At 47.4% G+C, this 19,513-nt stretch overlaps 1 protein-coding gene across 1 annotated transcript; it reads right to left on the bottom strand.

Moving 5' to 3' along the window:
• Positions 1-12,970: 12,970 nt before the first annotated feature.
• Positions 12,971-17,056, bottom strand: LOC123447947 (ABC transporter G family member 25). The gene is made up of 3 exons (XM_045124689.1): positions 16,713-17,056; positions 15,746-16,589; positions 12,971-14,295 (listed from the first exon to the last, which is right to left on the bottom strand). The coding sequence occupies exons 1-3, from the start codon at positions 16,836-16,838 to the stop codon at positions 13,340-13,342; spliced, it is 1,926 nt and encodes a 641-aa protein (XP_044980624.1). The 5' UTR covers positions 16,839-17,056; the 3' UTR covers positions 12,971-13,339.
• Positions 17,057-19,513: the final 2,457 nt, after the last annotated feature.

Raw genomic sequence — 19,513 nt, 5'->3', positions numbered from 1 at the left:
CGGACCAACGCATTAGCACTTGGTGAACACATGAACTCCTCAAACTATGGTCATCACCGGGAGTGGTTCTAGTTATTGTCACTCCGGGGTTGCCGGATCATAACACATAGTACGTAACTACAACTTGCAAGATCGGATCTAAAACACACATATATTGGTGACAACATAATAATTTCATATATGAAATCATGGCACTCGGGCCCTAGTGACAAGCATTAAGCATGGCAAAGTAGTAGCAACATCAATCTCAGAACATAGTGGATACTAGGGATCAATCCCCATCAAAACTAACTCGATTAGATGATAGATCTCATCCTACTCATCACCGCCCAGCGAGCCTACAAATAGATTACTCACGAACGACGAAGAGCTTCATGGAACTGGAGAGGGAAGAAGGTTGATGATGACGATGGCGACGATTTCCCCTCTCCGGAGCCCAAGACGGACTCCAGATATGCCCTCCATATGAAGACCAGGTGGTGGCGGCGCCTCTGTATCGAAAACGCGATGAAAACTTCTCTTTTTATTTTTTCTGGGACGAAAGGGGACTTATAGACCTGAGGTTGGGGGCGGCAGAGCCGTGTGGGCCCCACAAGCCTGCCCACCGCCACGAGGGGGTGGTGGCGGAGTCAGGGCTTGTGGCCCACTGGCCCACCCCCTCAGGTGGAACTTGGCGCAGATATTTTTTATATTTTCCAAAACTGCTCCCCGTAAATTTTCAGGACGTTTGGAGAACTTTGATTTCTGCACAAAAATAACACCAAGGCAATTCTGCTGAAAATAGCGTCAGTCCAGGTTAGTTCCATTCAAATCATGCAAATTAGAGTCCAAAACAAGGGAAAAGAGTTTGGAAAAGTAGATACGATGGAGACGTATCAACTCCCCCAAGCTTAAAACCTTGCTTGTCCTCAAGCAACTCAGTTGACAAACTGAGAGAGAAAGAAAAACTTTGACAAACTTTGTTTGATCTTGTTGTTGCAACTATGTCTAACTCATAACCAGAATTTCAGCAAGATCACAAGTTAACCACATAAGAAAATGACACAAAGGTCTCACGGTAAACTAATATCAATGGCATAATCACTTAACGAGCAAATAATAATGAGTTTCAAATACCAACACTTCAATCAAAACAAGCATGAAGCAATATGAATAGGTGGTATCTCGCTAGCTCTTTCTGAGACCGCAAAACATAAATGCAGAGCACTTTCAAAGATCAAGGGCTGACTAAACATTGTAATTCATAGCAACGAAGATCCAGTCATAGTCATACTCAATATAAATCAAAAGCAAAGCATAAAAATGACAGAGGTGCTCTCTAATTGGTGCTTATATAAGAGGAGGATGACCCAACAGGAAAATAAATAGACAGGCCCTTCGCAGAGGGAAGCATTGATTTGCAGAGCTGCCAGAGCTCAAGCTTTGAAAACAGAGATAATAATTTTGAGTGGCTTGCTTTCATTGTCAACGCAATGACCAAGAGTTCTCAATATCTTCCATTCTACTCATGCTATAGGCGGTTCCCAAACAGAAAAGTAAAGTTTTAACTCCCCCACCACCAATCAATCACACTCCACGGCTAGCCGAATCCTCGGGTACCGTCCATACTAACATCAATCCGGGGGGAGTCTTGTTTTACAGTTATGTTTTCGATTTAAGCGTGGAACTGGGCATTCCAATTACCGGCCCCTTTCTCGTGAATGACAGTGAATAAACACATGTCGATGATAACACTCCTAGCATGGAAGATACCAATAGCCCTCTGTCACCACATGAGCGGTTCGGGCATGCAAAACATATTATTTCTTGAAGGTTTAGAGAATGGCACATGCAAATTTACTTGGAACGGCAGGTAGATACCGCAAATAGGTAGGTATGGTGGACTCTCATGGAAAAACTTTTGGGTTTATGGAAGTGGATGCACAAGCAGTATTCCGCTTAGTACAAGTGAAGGCTAGCAAAAGACTGGGAAGCGACCAACTAGAGAGCGACAACAGTCATCAAGATGCAATGAGTTTGACTAACATTGAATGTAAGCATGAACAGGATATAAATCACCATGAACACGAACATCATAGAGGCTATGTTGATTTTGTTTCAACTACATGCATGAACATGCGCCAAGCCAAGCCACTTGAAACATTCAAAGGAGAATACCATCTTATCATACTACATCATAGTCATCTCAAAATCTATGTTGGCATTCAAGACAAACCATTATAAGCTCTCAGCTAAATAAGCATGGCATCAGAAACTATGATCTCTAAGTTGTCATTGCAAACATGGTTCTCTCACAACAAAGCTAAATCTCGGTTGACAAGCTAGTCATATTTACAAAAACAAAATAGATAGAGTTCATACCAACTTTTCAGTCTCAGTCACGTCATCATATATCATCATTGTTGCATTTCATTTGCACGATCGAACGATGTGAACGATAATAAGCGCATTGGACTAAGCTAAATCTGCAGGCAAACACAAAGGAGAAGACAAAATAATATGGTTCTTTGAAAGCTAAACAGGTAAGCATGTAAGAACCAATAAACATGGTAACCAATATCTTCTACCTTGACACAAAGAAAAACAAAACTATTTACACGGGAAAGCTCCCAACAAGAAAAAGAAGAAACAAAAATCTTTTTGGGTTTTCTCAAGAGGACACAAAACAAGAAAAAGAAAATAAACTAGCATGGATAATACAGTGGCAAAGTGTAAACACCGGCTAACAAAGTGAAAGCATAAGCATGAATGTAAAGTCAGTGAGAACACGTACTCCCCCAAGCTTAGGCTTTTGGCCTAGCTTGGTCTACTCCCAAGGTGGTAAATAACCAGCTCCAGGATACTCCGGAGCAGACTGTGGATGCCACTGCTGTGTGAGCTCCTCTGGCTCCCACTGATAAACTAGCGTCTGGTACTCGACTGGCGGCTCGGGCTCGGGCGCGTGTGGTTGGGCCAAGCCCCAATATGCGTAGATGTCCGCGGGCATAATAGTGTACCTGCCTGCATGAAGATCGAACAAAGAAGGAGCAGGCAAAGTAATAGTCTTTCGAGTACCCTGACTAAACACCAGGTTATAAAATCATCCGTCTACTAGCATCTCTATCCAGAAAATCATGGCGAACCATGCTGTCATAATCCAGATATTTCTCAGGCAGAAGCATCTCTCCTTCCTCTCCTAGTCTAATGGATATCTCAAAGTATCTAGCAAGACGGGTAGCGTAGATACCTCCATAGACGACACCTTTAGAACGGTTCAGGTTCAACCGTTGAGCTACTATAGCGCCCAAGCTATAAGTCTTATCGTTATAAAGGCCTTCGCGCAAAACCGCAAGGTCTGGAGAACTAAGTGATCCAGCCTCCCCACGGCCAATCAAACATTTTTCCCACAAATAATGAGAAGTACCGAAGCACAGGAAAATGTATGCTAGCAATTCTAGCACGAGACACTCCTCTCTCCTCTCCAACAACCATAGAACCAATGAAATCCTCCAAGTCCCGTGGACGAGGGTCACGGATATCCCCAAAATAAGGTAATTTGCATACATTGCAAAAATCCTACAGCGTCATGCACTGGGGGACATCGTATATCATGAACTCAACCATGGGAGGATTATTCCTCGGATAAAAGTTGAAGCTTTGAACGAAAATATTGCTGAGGAGGAGGTATTGTGAGCACTTATCTTCAACGAACGCAGTAAGACCTGCGTTCTCCACCAAGTAATAAAAGTCTTCATAAAGTACGACGGCGCACAAAAATTCATCACTTGGCCACTCGCACGCTCGAACTTCTGTGACTTGAGGGACTACGTACTTGGGGTGATTCTTCTCATCCTCCTTGGAGTTACGGCTTGAAGAGCCTCGCAAGAACCTCCTCATCTTTTCTTTTTCTAGCTCTGAAAAATTCTGAAAGTTTTAGAGACCTCGAAAGAAAAGTGAATAAAGATTAACCTAACTTGTAGCAACTACTCTTACTAGTTCTTAGAGACCGTATCACGCGCTAAAACTACTTGGGACCAGCTAAAATCAACATTTCTAGCTCAAGAACAGGGTCACCAAGGTAGCAAGAATACGCGAAGGATAAAGCACTAGAGCAAAAACTAATTGGACCAATGGAGGAGTCACTTACCAAGGAGTAATTTCCCCAAAACAGTTCGGAGAATGGTGCTTTGAGCAAGGAGATCAAAAATCACAGCCAAATGAGCAAGAACACAGGTTTGAGCTGCGAAACAATTTTTTCTGGAGGTGGAAGAAGAGGCTGAGAGCTGGAATGAGTGGATGGGGTGCTTGTGGGCCCCACAAGCTTGCACTCCGCCACCAGGGGGTGGGTGGCGGTGGCAGGGCTTGTGGCCCACTGGTCTGGCCCCCAGACCAGCTCTCAAGCCCAGAAATTTTCAAAAATTCCAGAAAAAATCATACTAAATTTTTAGGACCATCGGAGAACTTTTATTTTCGAGGTATTTTTCTCGGGGACGCTAAAACAGGAAACATGAAAAGCTAAACTAATTCTATCATTTTTCTTCTAAGGAACAGAAAATGAAAGCTTTAAAACAGAGGTGTATGACTCTTTGATTCATCCGTTTCATGGTCATCGAAAGAAATCCGTCAATGGGGTTGATCAAGTCCTTATGACAAAACCTTCTCGAATCGCAAGAGAGAACGGAGAATTTTCTAATAGCCACTAAGTCACCTCAATGGGGATATGTATCTCCCCAACAAGCAAATCATACTTCATCTTGAAACGAGGAATAGGGCATTCAAAGCTCCCAACGAGAATCGATGAAGTCTTTTCGATAGCATTGATGCAATGTACTGGATATCGTTTCTTCGGACAGTGCAATATGTGCTCATTACCGTTGACATGGAAAGTGACATTGCCTTTGTTGCAATCTATAACAGCCCTTGCGGTGTTTAAAAAGGGTCTTCTGAGAATGACAGCCATGGCATCGTCCTCAGGAATATCCAAGATAACAAAGTCTGTTAAGATAGTGGTGTTAGCAACCACAACAGGCACATCCTCGCAAATGCCGATAGGGAAAGTAGTTGATTTGTCGGCCATTTGCAGAGAAATTTTAGTGGGTGTCAACTTATCCAATTCAAGTCTACGATAAAGAGAGAGCGGCATAACACTAACACCGGCTCCAAGGTCACATAAGGCAGTTCTTACGTAGTTTCCTTTAATTGAGCAAGGTATAGTGGGCACTCCGGGATCACCAAGTTTCTTAGGAGTTCCACCTTTAAAAGTGTAATTGGCAAGCATGGTGGAGATCTCAAGATCTGGTATCTTCCATTTATTGGTCACGATATCTTTCATGTACTTGGCATACGGAGACATCTTGAGCATATCAGTTAACCGCATCTGCAGAAAGACGGGTCTTATCATCTCAACGAAGCGCTCAAAATCCTCATCATCCTTCTTCTTGGATGGCTTAGGAGGAAAGGGCATAGGTCTCTGAACCCATGGCTCCCTTTCTTTACCATGATTCCTAGCAGTGAAGTCATTCTTGTCGTACTTCTTAGGTTGTGGGTTATCAGGATTAATCGTAGGTTCCATCTCCACATCCTCACCATTGCTAGGTTGAGCATCATTATGAACATCGCTATCCATATTGTCACCAGGTTCATGTTCATCACCAGATTGTGTTTCTGCATGAGACGCAGAAATATCATTAGGTTCTTCAGGTGTGACAGTATTTGGTGAACTGGCGTGTAGGATTCTATCATCCTTCTTCTTCTCCTTAGGATGACTAGGTGTATCAGCATTGATTCCTTGAGAATCTTGATCAATTCTCTTAGGGTGGCCTTCAGGATACAAAGGTTCCTGAGTCATTTTGCCTCCTCTAGTAATGACTCTGACAGAGTTGTCGTTTAATTCATTGAGCAAGTCATTCTGAGCTTTAAGTACTTGTTCTACGTGAGTAGTAATCATAGAGGCATGTTTACTCAGAAGCTTTAGATCATTGACATTTCTGTCTACACAAGCACTTAAATGGCTAAGCATATGAGTACTTTGTTCCAAATGTTTGCTAACATAATCATTGAAACTCTGTTGTTTGGCAACAAAGTTGTCAAATTCATCAAAGCATAGGCTAGCAGGTTTATCAAAAGGAATATCACTCTCATCAAACCTACGCAGAGAATTTACTTCTACTACCTGTATCGGGTTATCGAGACCATGGATCTCTTTGATAGGTGGTAGATTTTTGACATCTTCAGATATAATGCCTTTATCTTGCATAGATTTCTTGGCTTCTTGCATATCTTCGGGACTGAGGAATAGAATACCTCTTTTCTTAGGAGTTGGCTTAGGAGGTGGTTCGGGAATAGTCCAAGCATTATCGTTGATCAAGATGTTATTCAGTAGGGTCTCAGCTTGTTCTACAGTTCGTTCCCTAAAAACACAACCGACGCAACTATCTGGGTGGTCTCTAGAGGCATCGGTAAGTCCGTTATAGAGGATACCAAGTATCTCGTTCTTCTTAAGAGGGTGATCAGGCAAAGCATACTGTAGCTGGACGAGCCTCCCCCAAGCTTGTGGAAGACTCTCTTCTTGGAGTTGAGCAAAGTTGTATATTTCTTGCAAGGCAGCTTGCTTCTTATGGGCAGGGAAATATTTCTCACAGAAGTAATAGACCATCTCCTGGGGACTACACATACATCCAGGAGCAAGAGAGGTGAACCAGGCCTTAGCATCATCCTTTAGAGAGAAAGGAAACAACTTAAGGATATAGTAGTGGCGGATCTTCTCCTCATTAGTGAAAAGGTTGGCTATATCGTGTAGTTTGGCAAGATGGGCTATGACCGTCTCCGACTCATAACCGTGAAAAGGATCAGATTCGACTAGAGAGATTATCTCAGGATCGACAGAGAATTCATAATCCTTATTGGTGATAAAGATAGGTGAAGTGGCAAACTTCAGGTCATATTTCATCCTAGCTTCCCGAGATTTTCCCTTCCACTTGAGAAGTAATTTCTCAGCGTCATAGGCATCCTTACACGCAGAAAAATCCTCAGCTATCTCTCCCTCCATAACATAACCCTCAGATATATCAGGCAATTCATATCTAGGAGAGCTAGATCTAGCGGGAGCAAAAGCAGGTTTTATCTCAATAGTATCGGCAGTATCAGAAGCATCACGAGCATTGGCAGTAACTCTAGCAATATGAGCATCAAGGAACACTCCTAGTGGAACATCAGGCAAAGTAGCATCTCTAGCAGTATCAAGCATAGCATCATCAGACAAAATAGCATCTCTAGCATCATCAGGCAAAGCAGTATCAAGCATAGTATCTCTAGCAATATCAAGCATAGCATCTCTAGCAGTATCAGGCATAGTATCAAGCATAGTATCATCACGCATAGTATCAAGCATAGCATCTCTAGCAGTAGCATCATAAGCATCATCAAGCACAAGCGACATGTCAAGATTTCTAGTAGGAGGTGATGTCGCAAACTTACTCATAACTGAAGGTGAATCAAGTGTAGAGCTAGATGGCAATTCCTTACCTCCCCTCATAGTTGAGGGCAAGACTTTGGTCTTCGGATCCTTCAGATTCTTCATAGTGATCAATAGATATAAATTCCAAGTGACTCAGAGAATATAGCAATACCTCCCCGGCAACGGCGCCAGAAAAATGATTGATGCGAACTGTTCTCCCCCTTTGCAACGGCACCAGAAGAATGCTGCTAGCACTCCCCGGCAATCGAAACTAGAAGAATGTTGTTGACGGCCCACAAGCGCATGGGATCGCAGCAGTTTTCGAGGGTAGGGTATTCGACCCAAATTTGTTGATTCGCACGACGGGAGGTGAGAGAATACTCTCAAGTATTAGCAGTTGAATTGTCAGATTCAACCACACCTGAAAGATTAGTATCTGCAAGCAAAGTAGTAACACCAAAGTAGCGAGTAACGGCGGTGTAACGAGCAATAGCAGCGGCAAGGAAAACCAGTAGTGACAGCAGTAGCGAGTAGCAACAGTAGCAAGCGACAATAGTAGCAATAGTAGCAAGCGACAATAGTAGCAACAATAGCAGCAGAGCAAGACAAGTAACAACAGTAGCAACAGTAGTAGCAGCAGCAGAGCAAGACAAGTAACAACAGTGGCAACAGTAGTAGGAGCAGCAGAGCAAGACAAGTAACAGCAGTAGCAATAGTAGTAGCAGCAACAGTAGGACAAACTCGTAGGCAATGGGTTGGTGATTTGTTTGGATTATATTCATCATGCAACAGTTATAACACGGAGAGATATGTGGCTAGCTCCCGTTCGTCAATGTGTTGTAGGCATGCATTCCGTGTGTCGTCATACGTGCTTAGCGAAAAGAACTTGCATGACATCTATTGTCCATCCTCTCGTGGCAGCGGGGTCCAAAAAGAAACTACGGGATATTAAGGTTCTCCTTATAATAAAGAACCGGACCAACGCATTAGCACTTGGTGAACACATGAACTCCTCAAACTATGGTCATCACCGGGAGTGGTTCCGGTTATTGTCACTCCAGGGTTGCCGGATCATAACACATAGTAGGTAACTACAACTTGCAAGATCGGATCTAAAACACACATATATTGGTGACAACATAATAATTTCATATATGAAATCATGGCACTCGGGCCCTAGTGACAAGCATTAAGCATGGCAAAGTAGTAGCAACATCAATCTCAGAACATAGTGGATACTAGGGATCAATCCCCATCAAAACTAACTCGATTACATGATAGATCTCATCCTACTCATCATCGCCCAGCGAGCCTACGAATAGATTACTCACGAACGACGAAGAGCTTCATGGAATTGGAAAGGGAAGAAGGTTGATGATGACGATGGCGATGATTTCCCCTCTCCGGAGCCCAAGACGGACTCCAGATCTGCCCTCCAGATGAAGAACAGGTGGTGGCGGCGCCTCCCTATCGAAAATGCGACGAAAACTTCTCTTTTTATTTTTTCTGGGATGAAAGGGGACTTATAGACCTGAGGTTGGGGGCGGCAGAGCCGTGTGGGCCCCACAAGCCTGCCCACCGCCACCAGGGGGGTGGTGGCGGAGCCAGGGCTTCTGGCCCACTGGCCCACCCCCTCAGGTGGAACTTGGCGCAGATATTTTTTATATTTTCCAAAACTGCTCCCCGTAAATTTTCAGAACGTTTGGAGAACTTTGATTTCTGCACAAAAATAACACCAAGGCAAATCTGCTGAAAACAGCATCAGTCCAGGTTAGTTCCATTCAAATCATGCAAATTAGAGTCCAAAACAAGGGCAAAAGAGTTTGGAAAAGTAGATACGATGGAGACGTATCAGTGGGACAGCCCAATAAGGCCTATGCGCCAAGGATAAGAAAATTAAAGAGAAAAGAAAAAAAAGAGGTGGGAAGGAAGAGAAGGACTCCACCTTCCAATCCGAGTTGGACTAGGATTGGAGGTGGACTCCTCCACCTCCTTGTCCGGCGCACCCTTGAGGACTTGGTCCTCAAGACAAGCCTCCTCCCCCTCCCTCCTATATATACTGGTGATTTAGGGCTGATTTGAGACAACTTTTGCCACGTGCAACTCAGATCTAGACACCATAGTTTTATCTCTAGATCGTATTTCTGCGGAGCTCGGGCGGAGCCCTGCACGAGTAGATCCTTCACCACCACCGGAGCACCGTCACGCTACCGGGGAACTTATCTACCTCTCCGTCTTGCTTGCTGGATCAAAAAGGCCGAGATCATCGTCGAGCTGTACGTGTGCTTAACGCGGAGGTGTCGTCCGTTCAGCACTAGATCGGAGCGGATCGTGGGACGGATCGCGGGACGGTTCGTGGGACGGTTCGTGAGGCGGATCGAGGGACGTGAGGACATTCCACTACATCAACCGCGTTTCTTAACGCTTCCTGTTGTGCGATCTACAAGGGTACGTAGATCCAAATCTCCTCTCGTAGATGGACATCACCATGATAGGTCTTCGTGCGCGTAGGAAATTTTTTGTTTCCCATGCGACGTTACCCAATAGTCAATCGAGTGGAGTCCCAATAAACACCAACGACAAGTTGAGTGCGGACCGTAACCTTGAATCGTACTCTTACTCGTCGACGAAAGTATCTGCAACATAAGACGTTGCAGCCGTGTAGGCAGCATATTGAATATGCCGGCAAGTCATAAAAGAGAGAGGTGAAAATATCATCTATACTATATGCATATATGGTAGGTGGGGCTGTATTTTAAGTTTTGCGTTAAGAAAAAATTTCCTACAACAAGAGAGAGGGTAAAAGCAAAAGTTACTACATTGTTGGTTGTTAATGAGAAGGTTCCACCAACCATTTCTCATACCCAAGTTATAAATATTACCCACATCAATAATAAATGGTGTTGAGAATTCCTGATAGTTTCAGTTCCTTTGGCTCAAGTTGTCCATGACCGTGGACACGGCTAATCGATTAGGTTTGAGTACTCTGCAGAGTTTTGCACACGTTCTCCACAAGATTTGATCGCCTCCGTTGAAGTCCTCGCACTTCAGGGTGTTTGAGAACCGGATGATCAAAACATGGTCTTTCAACGGGTTCTTCTGAGCCTTTGTCGGTGACCATCCAATCCTACCGTTGAATTTGGCCAGAGCCGGCCTGCCCAACAGCGCATGGTATGGGCTGTTCAGATCCACCACCTACAATTGGTGTACTAAAAGACTCGTGCACGTGCTTATATATACCATGCTATTTAAAAACAGCATGCTATTTTAAAAACAACATATTGAAATACCATGTTGTTTTTAAAAGTAGCATATTGAAAAGAGCATTATATCTTGAAAATTAGCATGCTCTTTTTAAAATAGCATGGTATTTTAAAAACAATACATTCAAAGCAGCATGCTTTTTTCAAATGAGAATGCTATTTTTAAAATATCAGTATGCTTATTTTGTATTTCAAAATAAACATTTTTCAAGGTTATTTGAAAACGAGAATACTATTTTGATACAGATTTGAAATTTTGTGCTCATAATAATAGCATTATGAGGAAATCCAACGTTCTATTTTCGTATATATATATATGATTTTTCAGTTTCTATTTTATATTTCAAATATGAAATTTGACTACACTTTGAAAAAAATTCAGCAATATTTTATGTAAAAAAATGAAAAAAGTATATAAACCAACTTCACTAAAATGCATTGTTTGATCGATGTTGATAAATCATAAGTAGCCTACCATCTCGACCTGTCCATAACAAAATGAGGGTACCAATCAAACGAGTAATTTAGAAAAATAGTGGCAGTCCACCAAATACGTCAAATACATCTGAAACAAGGTGGATCACGGCATGGAAAACTGTCTAATTTAGTTTGTTCTCAATTTTTCGACCCCAGAAATCCTTGTGTATTTCTCTTCATAGTTGCAGAAGTTAACTTCACAGCTCTTATTCCCACAGCCTTTGACACATTCCTAGCAGGACTTTTTGTCTTCATCGCCCCTTTGGCCTGTTCTTTACCACCCTTCCTAGAGTCTTTCCAAGAAAAGTTAATAAACGTCAACACAGTACTAGCAAAGACCTGACTTGTAGAGCGAACATGTAAATACATACACTAACTTCACTAGTTTTCTTCGTGCACCCTTTGCTGCAACATTCCTAGCAGGCACTTCCTTGTCATCTTGCTTTTTCTTCCTCCCAGCTTTGACATTTGGAGCGCACTTACGTTTCCTGCAAAAAATGAAATAGATGAATATGCAACCATCATTCGAAAACATGTTTAAGTACACACAATTGTGGTAGTGCCCACTTGTTTGGTTTTGCATAATCCTCTTCTGCAACCTCCAATGGTCTCTTCCTAGCCCTCCTCAACCCAACATCTTCTGCATCTAAATCTTCCTCTTCTTCTGCATCTGAATCTTCCTCTTATTCTTCATCTGAATCTTCCTCTTCTTCTATACATGAATCTTCCTCTTCTTCTGTATCTGCCTATGTCTCTTCTTCTGTATCTGCCTCTGTCTCTGAGTCTTTCTCTTTTTTCTTCTTCCTCCTTGTGACCTTTGATTTCCTCGATTTTTTCCTGCATAAATTGAATAAAAACATGTGAACAATCTCCGGGACAACATATTAACATGTAATACTAGGAAGACAAGGCAAGTGGCACGCATGCGGGCACGACAGCTCCACTCAGTTGCCATGTAACATTGGAAAGACATGACAACTTACACGTATGCGGGTACGACAGTTCCACTCAGTTGCCATGTAATATTGGAAAGACATGGCAACTGACAGACATGTGGGCACGACAGTTCCACTTAGTTGACATGTAACACTAAAAAGACATGGCAACTGACAAACATGTGGGCACGATAGTTCCACTCAGTTGTCATTTAATACTTGAAAGACATGACAACTGACAGAGATGCGGGCACGGCAGTTCCACTCAGTTGCCATGTAACACTAGGAAGACATGACAGCTGATAGGCATGCGAGCGTGTGGGCGCGACGCCAGTTCCACCACGCGTCGGATTGGCAGCCGCAAGCTCTGCGTGCGAAACAGGCGTGTGGGCAAACTAATAAACGCCCATACACGAGGCTCTTCCTATGTGACACAAAAAATCTATCAAAAATTGCTAAAATTGGTGCAAATCACAAACGAACGGAGATCCAAGTGGTTTGCAAACGATCATATGTATGAGTGTTATCTTTTCTAAAAAATATGATGTCAGTATTGTACTCCCTATCAAGAGCATACGACGTAATGCTACATCTACATAAATGTTTACGTATGTTTACATGATAGTCTGATTTGGTAATAATTGATTGGATTAGGAGGAAGATGAGGCTTACCCACCCCTGAAATCACGAAGGACATGTTTAAATTAGTTAGAAGGTTTAGTAAACTTTAGTAGGTCTAGCATTTTCGATAAAATTCGATAAAATATGATGTCAGTATTGTACTGACTATCAAGAGCATACGGCACTGGATCGTTTCCATTGAGGGATCTTGACGGGGCTTAGATACGGCAGCACATTAATTTTGGACCGATCTGCTCCATGTCTTAATGTAAGCAATTTGCATTGTCATACACATTCATCTCGATTAGAGAGAGGAATAACATTACATCGGGTTAATCGATCGTAAATGGGAAGGGAATGAAGAAGAAGAAGAAGAAGAAACCCTTGTTAGCAACAGCTACAACACCTTCGTCAGTCAGTCCAGCAGCTAGCACCCCGTGGAGTCATCTGGGCCGACGCCGATGTCGGTTGGCACGCACGGATCACTTCAATTCAGTTGTCGTGCATGCACGCGCTTTCGGCGAAGTCCGTCACTGATGCCTCGTGGCAGGAATGGTTAATTGGTGGACACCTGACCTGCTAGACTGCGCTTGGGCGTCGACATACGATCACGTCCTGACCCGGCGCAGGGCGAAGTAGGCGAGCAGGCGGTACCCGAAGAACATGACGACGAGAGCCGCGACGCAGGTCCACGTGCTGGCCTCGCCGTGCGTCGAGTCGGGCGGGAGCAGCTGGGCGAGGTGTCCGCTGTACTGCACGGCGATGAGCAGCCGGTAGCAGTAGTAGGTGAAGGAGGAGTACTTGGCCCAGATCATGAAGACGGGGACGTTGTGCACGTAGAAGCCGCCGGTGAGGAGGTAGGCGAGCATGATGACGGTCGCGAGCGTGGAGGCGCGCTTGGCGTCCATCATGAGGGCGCCGATGGCGAGCCCGAGCCCCTCGGCGACGAGCACGTAGGAGAGGATGACGAGGAGCGTGAGCGCGAACGCCGCGGGCGCCGGGTTGAGCCCCGCCATGAGGTAGACGATGAGGGTGAAGGCGGTGGGCAGGGCGAGCTCCATGGGCAGGTCGCCGGCCATCCTGGACATGAAGTAGGAGGAGAGGGAGTACATGCCGGAGGCGAGCTCGCGGGCGAGGACGGGCCGCTCCTGCGGGAAGGCGAAGACGGCGTTGAAGGAGGCGAAGACGCCCCAGAAGATGGAGATGAAGAAGAGGAGGCCCATCCGGTCCTGCACCTCCAGCGGCGTGGAGCGCCACCACATGGCCCCGGCCACGACCGCCGGCGCGATGATCTGGAAGAGGCGGAGCGAGGTGAAGGTCTCGTGACGGCGCTCCTTGAGGCTGCGCCGGAGCAGGATGGCGAACTGGTTGGTCCAGCTGGTGCACCCGCTGCAGCTCTCCAGCGGCTGCTCGGCCGCGTGGCCGTGGCCGTCGTCCGTGTGCGCGCCCGTTGCGATGGCGGCCTTGACCTTGGGGGCGAGCACCCTGCCGTAGGAGGCGACGAGCGACTGCTTGACGCTGCCTCCCTCCGCCGCGCGGTCGCTGTACTCCGCTTGCGCAAAGCCTGCACAAACACATCCAACAGTAAGGAAACCTTTCACGTGCTCTACAAAAGGAAGAAAGGAAAAAAAGGTTGGCGATAATGGGCATCGTGATCATCAAACAGCGACAAGGACGTACGGGCGCGTGAACGCTCAGTTTACGCTTTGCGGAATCTATGGGACGCAGCAGTGAACGGATCGCAACGAGTTTCGTGCTCTGAGATGTGCTCTGCCGGTGCACTCAACCGGATCGTACGCGCGCGACGTGCCAAGCAGCTGAAGGGAAAAGGACTCTTCTTATCTATCTCGAAATGATTCCTCCTGTCTAAAGTAGGATGAGATAGCTCCAACTGCAGTGACACAGGCGCGCGCGCGCTCGGAACAATATCGACGGTGGTTGTCCCCGGGATCCGCTTCTCCTTCTCGTCTCGTCTCAGGCGCAGGTGAGGTGGCGCCACGGGAAACAAGACGCTAGCTGCCACAGTCGGGAAACGGATCCAACTGAAAGCTGCCACAGGTGTCGGACCGATCTACTACCTACGTACGATCAACTAGAGGAGTATTTGTTTCTTCAGTCGTCCGAAAGCAGAAAACATATGCAGTTTTAGCAAGCCTCCAGTCTGTGTATAAAGTGAGGTCAGGAGGAGCATGATGGGATCTTGACCTGTTTGGGATTTTATTTTTTCTTCAGAAAACTAGTAGGAGTAAAAGACAAGCGCGTAGGTGGTCAAATCACCCGTGAAACGGTAAGCCCGGTCGCCAAATATGCGGGCAGATTGCCGATGAGAGCTCTTTCCTTCTTGACTAGACTGGAGAAGTAGAGTAGGGGGAACGCATTGGAGCGTGTAGCTATCGATCGATCCAACAATATTTCCACTCTTTTTTGAGGACCTAATGATCGATCCAATATTATGATGTGCTGTGCAGCCCCACTAGCAGCGTCCCACCGATCGGGACCTCCGTGACACGTGTCCGGTGGGTGCGATTATTCAGCCATAATTAAAGTGCTTTGCGCGAAAGCTAGTAAGATAAAACACCACTAGTGCTACTGCTAGCTATCTAATCTAGGGCACTCGCACCGCTCTTTTGTTTGCGCACCTTCTCTCTCTCCCGATCTTTTTAGTTGGGTGCACTCCACACTCGCCTACCGGATTTGTTTTGCTCGTCTCCAATGTCATCATCCCTAATCCAAAAATCTAGTCACCCGCGATGCTAAAAGGGGAACATAAACATCTAGTGCAGTACGTACTATTCCCCCCTGCTGCCTAAGCTTGCTTTCAGGACGTTTCTCCCTCTAGCTAGATTGTCTAACGCTTTGGTGAATCCAGATTTCTGTTCGTGCTCATCTTGGAAGGAAGCATCTCTTGTAGTAAGTTGTAACTCTATCGATCGTCTAGTAACATAGTTTCATGGAAAGAAAAGAAGGGTTTGATTGCGTGTGTAGTAACAACTAACAACAAGTATACTACTCACCATTCGCGAGGTCGAGCATGAAGTCGGCCGGGTTGACGTGGAAGCCCGGCGCGAAGCCGACGGAGGCGAAGTAGTCCATGGCGTCGCGGCCGGGCCCGTGGTACATGCAGCTGCCCTCGGAGAGCAGCAGCACGGAGTCGAAGGCCCGGTACACGCGGCTGGACGGCTGGTGCACGGATAGCACCACCGTGCGCCCCTTGCGCGCCAGCGCCGACAGCGTGGCCACCAGCCGGGACGCCGCCGTGGAGTCCAGCCCGGAGGTGGGCTCGTCCAGGACCAGCAGGCTCGGGTTCACCAGCAGCTCGTGCCCGATGCTCACGCGCTTCCGCTCGCCGCCGGACACGCCGCGCACGAACGCGTTGCCCACGATCGTGTCCGCGCAGGTGCCGAGGCCCAGCTCCGCGATCACGGCGTCCGCGGCGGCGAGCTTGGCGGAGGTCGGGGCGGACGTGGGGAGGCGCAGCATGGCGCAGAAGGCGAGGGTCTCGCGCACGGTCAGGTGCGGGTGGAGGATGTCGTCCTGGGCGACGAACCCCGTGCGGCGCTGCACGGCGCGGCACGGGGCGCGGCCGCCGGTTAGGACCGTGCCGGAGTAGCGGCCGGCGAGGCGGCCACCCAGGATGGACAGGAGCGTCGACTTCCCGCTGCCGGACGGGCCTAGCACGGCCAGAACCTCGCCGGGTCGCGCCTCGCCGGTGATCCCCTTGAGTATCGTCCTCTCCTCAACAGAGGCCGACAGGCCGCCGGCGGCACCGCCACCACCACCACCACCGGAGTGCGATATCCTTCCCGGCGGCTCCTTCGCCGTCCTCTCCACCTTGACGCGGTACGCCACGTCGATGAACTGCAACACACCATCAAGCCAAGCGCACGCCCAACGTCATAAACAAGTCGGCGACCCAAAGCTCAAGCCGTGCACAATCGGCCATGCATGCAGCTCCGTGCGTACTACAGTAACAGTACGTACCTGGAGATTCAGCGGCGTGCAGACGGACGTCAAGAAGCAATCCATCTTGGACGGCGGCGCCGGCGCGGCCGTAGCGGGTGAGACTAGGCCGCCCCCGCCATGCACGCTCTGCCCGTTGGGAGGCATCGCGATCGCTGCTCGAACTTAATTCTGCTCCGATATGCTACTCGCCAGACGATCGGCGGTATGAGACCAGCTGGCGGCAAAGAGGGAGTGGAAATCTGACGGCGAGACGAGCGAGTGGTGGTTGGCGCGAGCTTGATCGAGCCTAGCGGGATGGTGGTGGTGGTGATGGATGGAGTATGAGAAGATCGAAGGGGGTGTGGGAGGTTGGAGGGGTATATAAAGGGGGAGGAGGCTATGGCACATGGACATGGAGGTGGTGAGGGCCACGTCACCGGCGCAGGGGACGCGGCACGTGGCGGGAGGGGCACGGCGAGTGGAGCGGCGGGCCCGCCGGCGGTGGTGTGCTGCTGCTTTTGGCGCGCGGCACCCCATGCCCCCCCCTCCCCTCCCCTCCTTTATGGTTGGACCGGCGCCGCTCCGGTGGGGTCGCCGTGGAAGGGAAGAGAGCGAGCAGAGCACAAGTTGCTGCTGGCTGTTTGGTTCAGGGAATCCAAGCAAGGGAGGAGAGAAAAGCGCGCGAGAAGATGGTGGGCTTTGGTGCGCGAGGTGGCATCAGCAGAGCGCGCCTGTGCGTGTGTGCGCGCCCCACCACAGGCATCACACACACCCCTGCCCGGACCTCCTACTGTGCCGGGGCGGTTAGTACGAGTATTAACTAAGCCGCGCCGCTGATTTTACAAAGTGGCTCTTGACTTTTCCCGATATCTTCGCTTGTCAAATTGCTGTTTCTCAGTCAAGTGAGCCGTTGGGCATCGTCAAGCGCAATTCTACACACATCATTGTGCGCAGTTAGGTCTAGAAATGCAATGCTTGGTAGTTGCATATTTTATTTTCAGAGTCTGGTTTTGTTAGTCCATTTTGACAATTTGGTAGTTGCATATTTTGCCGCAGACGGACGGTGTTAGGGCATCTCCAATACCGACCCTCAAATTGCTCACATTTTATGAGAATAACCGTGAAAATCATTCTACACACTTCTGTATCTGTACGTTGGGTGGTGCGGAGCATAATTTCTTCGCAAACTTGAACGAAATATGGGAGGATTTTGCGGGAGTCCACACACGAGGAAGGTCGGACTCCGACCCCCCCCCCTCCCACCAAAAAGGAGAGCCCACACTTTTGTAGCAACCTGTACTATTTCCGTGCCAAAACCCCGGGTTAGGATCCTCTGAAGTACTGTATGGTACAGTAAGGTCACTGTCATGTGGGACCTGGCCCCATATGTCATCCGCACTACAGCATCATACGGTACTGCAGAGGATCTCAACCCCAAAACCCCCACTCCCTTCTTCCATCTTCGCTGCTCTTCATCCAATTCCCACCCTTTTCATCCACCTCTTCTTTCTTATGCCGCCGACGCTTGGAATCGAAGAAGAACCTACCAGAGATGGAGGTGACAGAGGTGTCAAAGGATCCGAGCATCCTGCCCGCCCGAAAGATCAGCTTGGTACGCGGCAAACTCGTCGCGTCAAAGCGAAGGCCACAAACAAGGAGAAGCTCAAGAAGCTTATGGATGTTGGTGGGCGTGGTGGGTGTGGTGGTTGTGGTGGGCGTAACAACGGAGGCCGCGGTGTTTAGACGGGAGCGCCCATAGTACATACGAGGCAGTGGCCGGAGCATTACAAGCCTCTGTACTGCTATACTGCCAAGAAGCTCGGAACCGTCGGTGCCTTACAGTATTGACATAAATGCGGTGTCGCTCTTCTCCGAGTGTTCTTCGCGGCAGCTTGTCTCGGCTCGAACGACGAATGAGGAGCAGATGGGTTCCTGCATTCTCTTTGCTACAATGCCTAGACTGGGAGACCCGACATACGACGACCCGAACCGTGAGATCCTCGACATTATCCACGACGAATATGAAGGAGGAGGATGTGCATATGAGAACGGGCAGGTGGAAGACTCGGATCCCACCCTTGTAGCGAGCCGACTCAAAACGAGTCAAGCCTCTGTGTATCTGTGCCATCCCTGGATCAGTATGCTGGCACACACAGTACATCAATGTATATGTCAAAGTGCAATCACATGGAAATAGCGTAAAACTGATATATACCTTAAATATCTCAGCGAAAGCAGTCAAGGGAGTGGAGTCCCAATAAACACCAACGGCAAGTTGAGTGTAGACCGTAACCCTGAATCATACTCTTACTCGTCGAAGAAAATTATCTGCAACATAAGACGTTGCAGCCGTGTAGGTCAGCATATTGAATATGCTGGCAAGTCACATATGAGAGGGGGTAAAATATCATCTATACTATATGCATATATGGCACGTGGTGTGTTGTAAGTTTTAGCGTAAAGCAAATTTTCTCCTACAACAAGAGCGGCTAAAAGCAAAATATTACTACGTTGTTGGTTGTTAATGAGATGGTTCCGCCAACCAGTTCTCATACCCAAGTTATCAATATTACCCACATCAAATATATATATATGGTGTTGAGAATTCCAAATAACTTCAGTTCCTTTGGCTCAAGTGTCCATGACCGTGGACTCGGCTAATCGATTAGGTTTGAGTACTCTGCAGAGTTTTGCACACGTTCCCCACAAGATTTGATCGCCTCCGTGTATGTCCTCGCACTTCAGGGTGTTTGAAGACCGGATGATCAAAACATGGTCTTTCAACGGGTCCCTCTGAATCCTTGTCGGTGCCCATCCAAATCCTACCGTTCTTCTACATC

The sequence above is a fragment of the Hordeum vulgare genome, chromosome 4H (genome assembly GCF_904849725.1).
Source record: "Hordeum vulgare subsp. vulgare chromosome 4H, MorexV3_pseudomolecules_assembly, whole genome shotgun sequence".
In the NCBI taxonomy this organism is placed as follows: domain Eukaryota; kingdom Viridiplantae; phylum Streptophyta; class Magnoliopsida; order Poales; family Poaceae; genus Hordeum; species Hordeum vulgare.
This window is presented reverse-complemented; position numbering and strand designations above follow the sequence as displayed.

Bases quoted from the DNA above. Each gene is read 5' to 3' on its own strand.
- LOC123447947 (XM_045124689.1), bottom strand. From the start codon at position 16,838: ATGCCTCCCAACGGGCAGAGCGTGCATGGCGGGGGCGGCCTAGTCTCA. The intron at 16,590-16,712 runs GTACGTACTGTT...GGTGTGTTGCAG, and splicing joins GCACGCCGCTGAATCTCCAG to TTCATCGACGTGGCGTACCG. The intron at 14,296-15,745 runs GTGAGTAGTATA...GTGTTTGTGCAG, and splicing joins CATGCTCGACCTCGCGAATG to GCTTTGCGCAAGCGGAGTAC.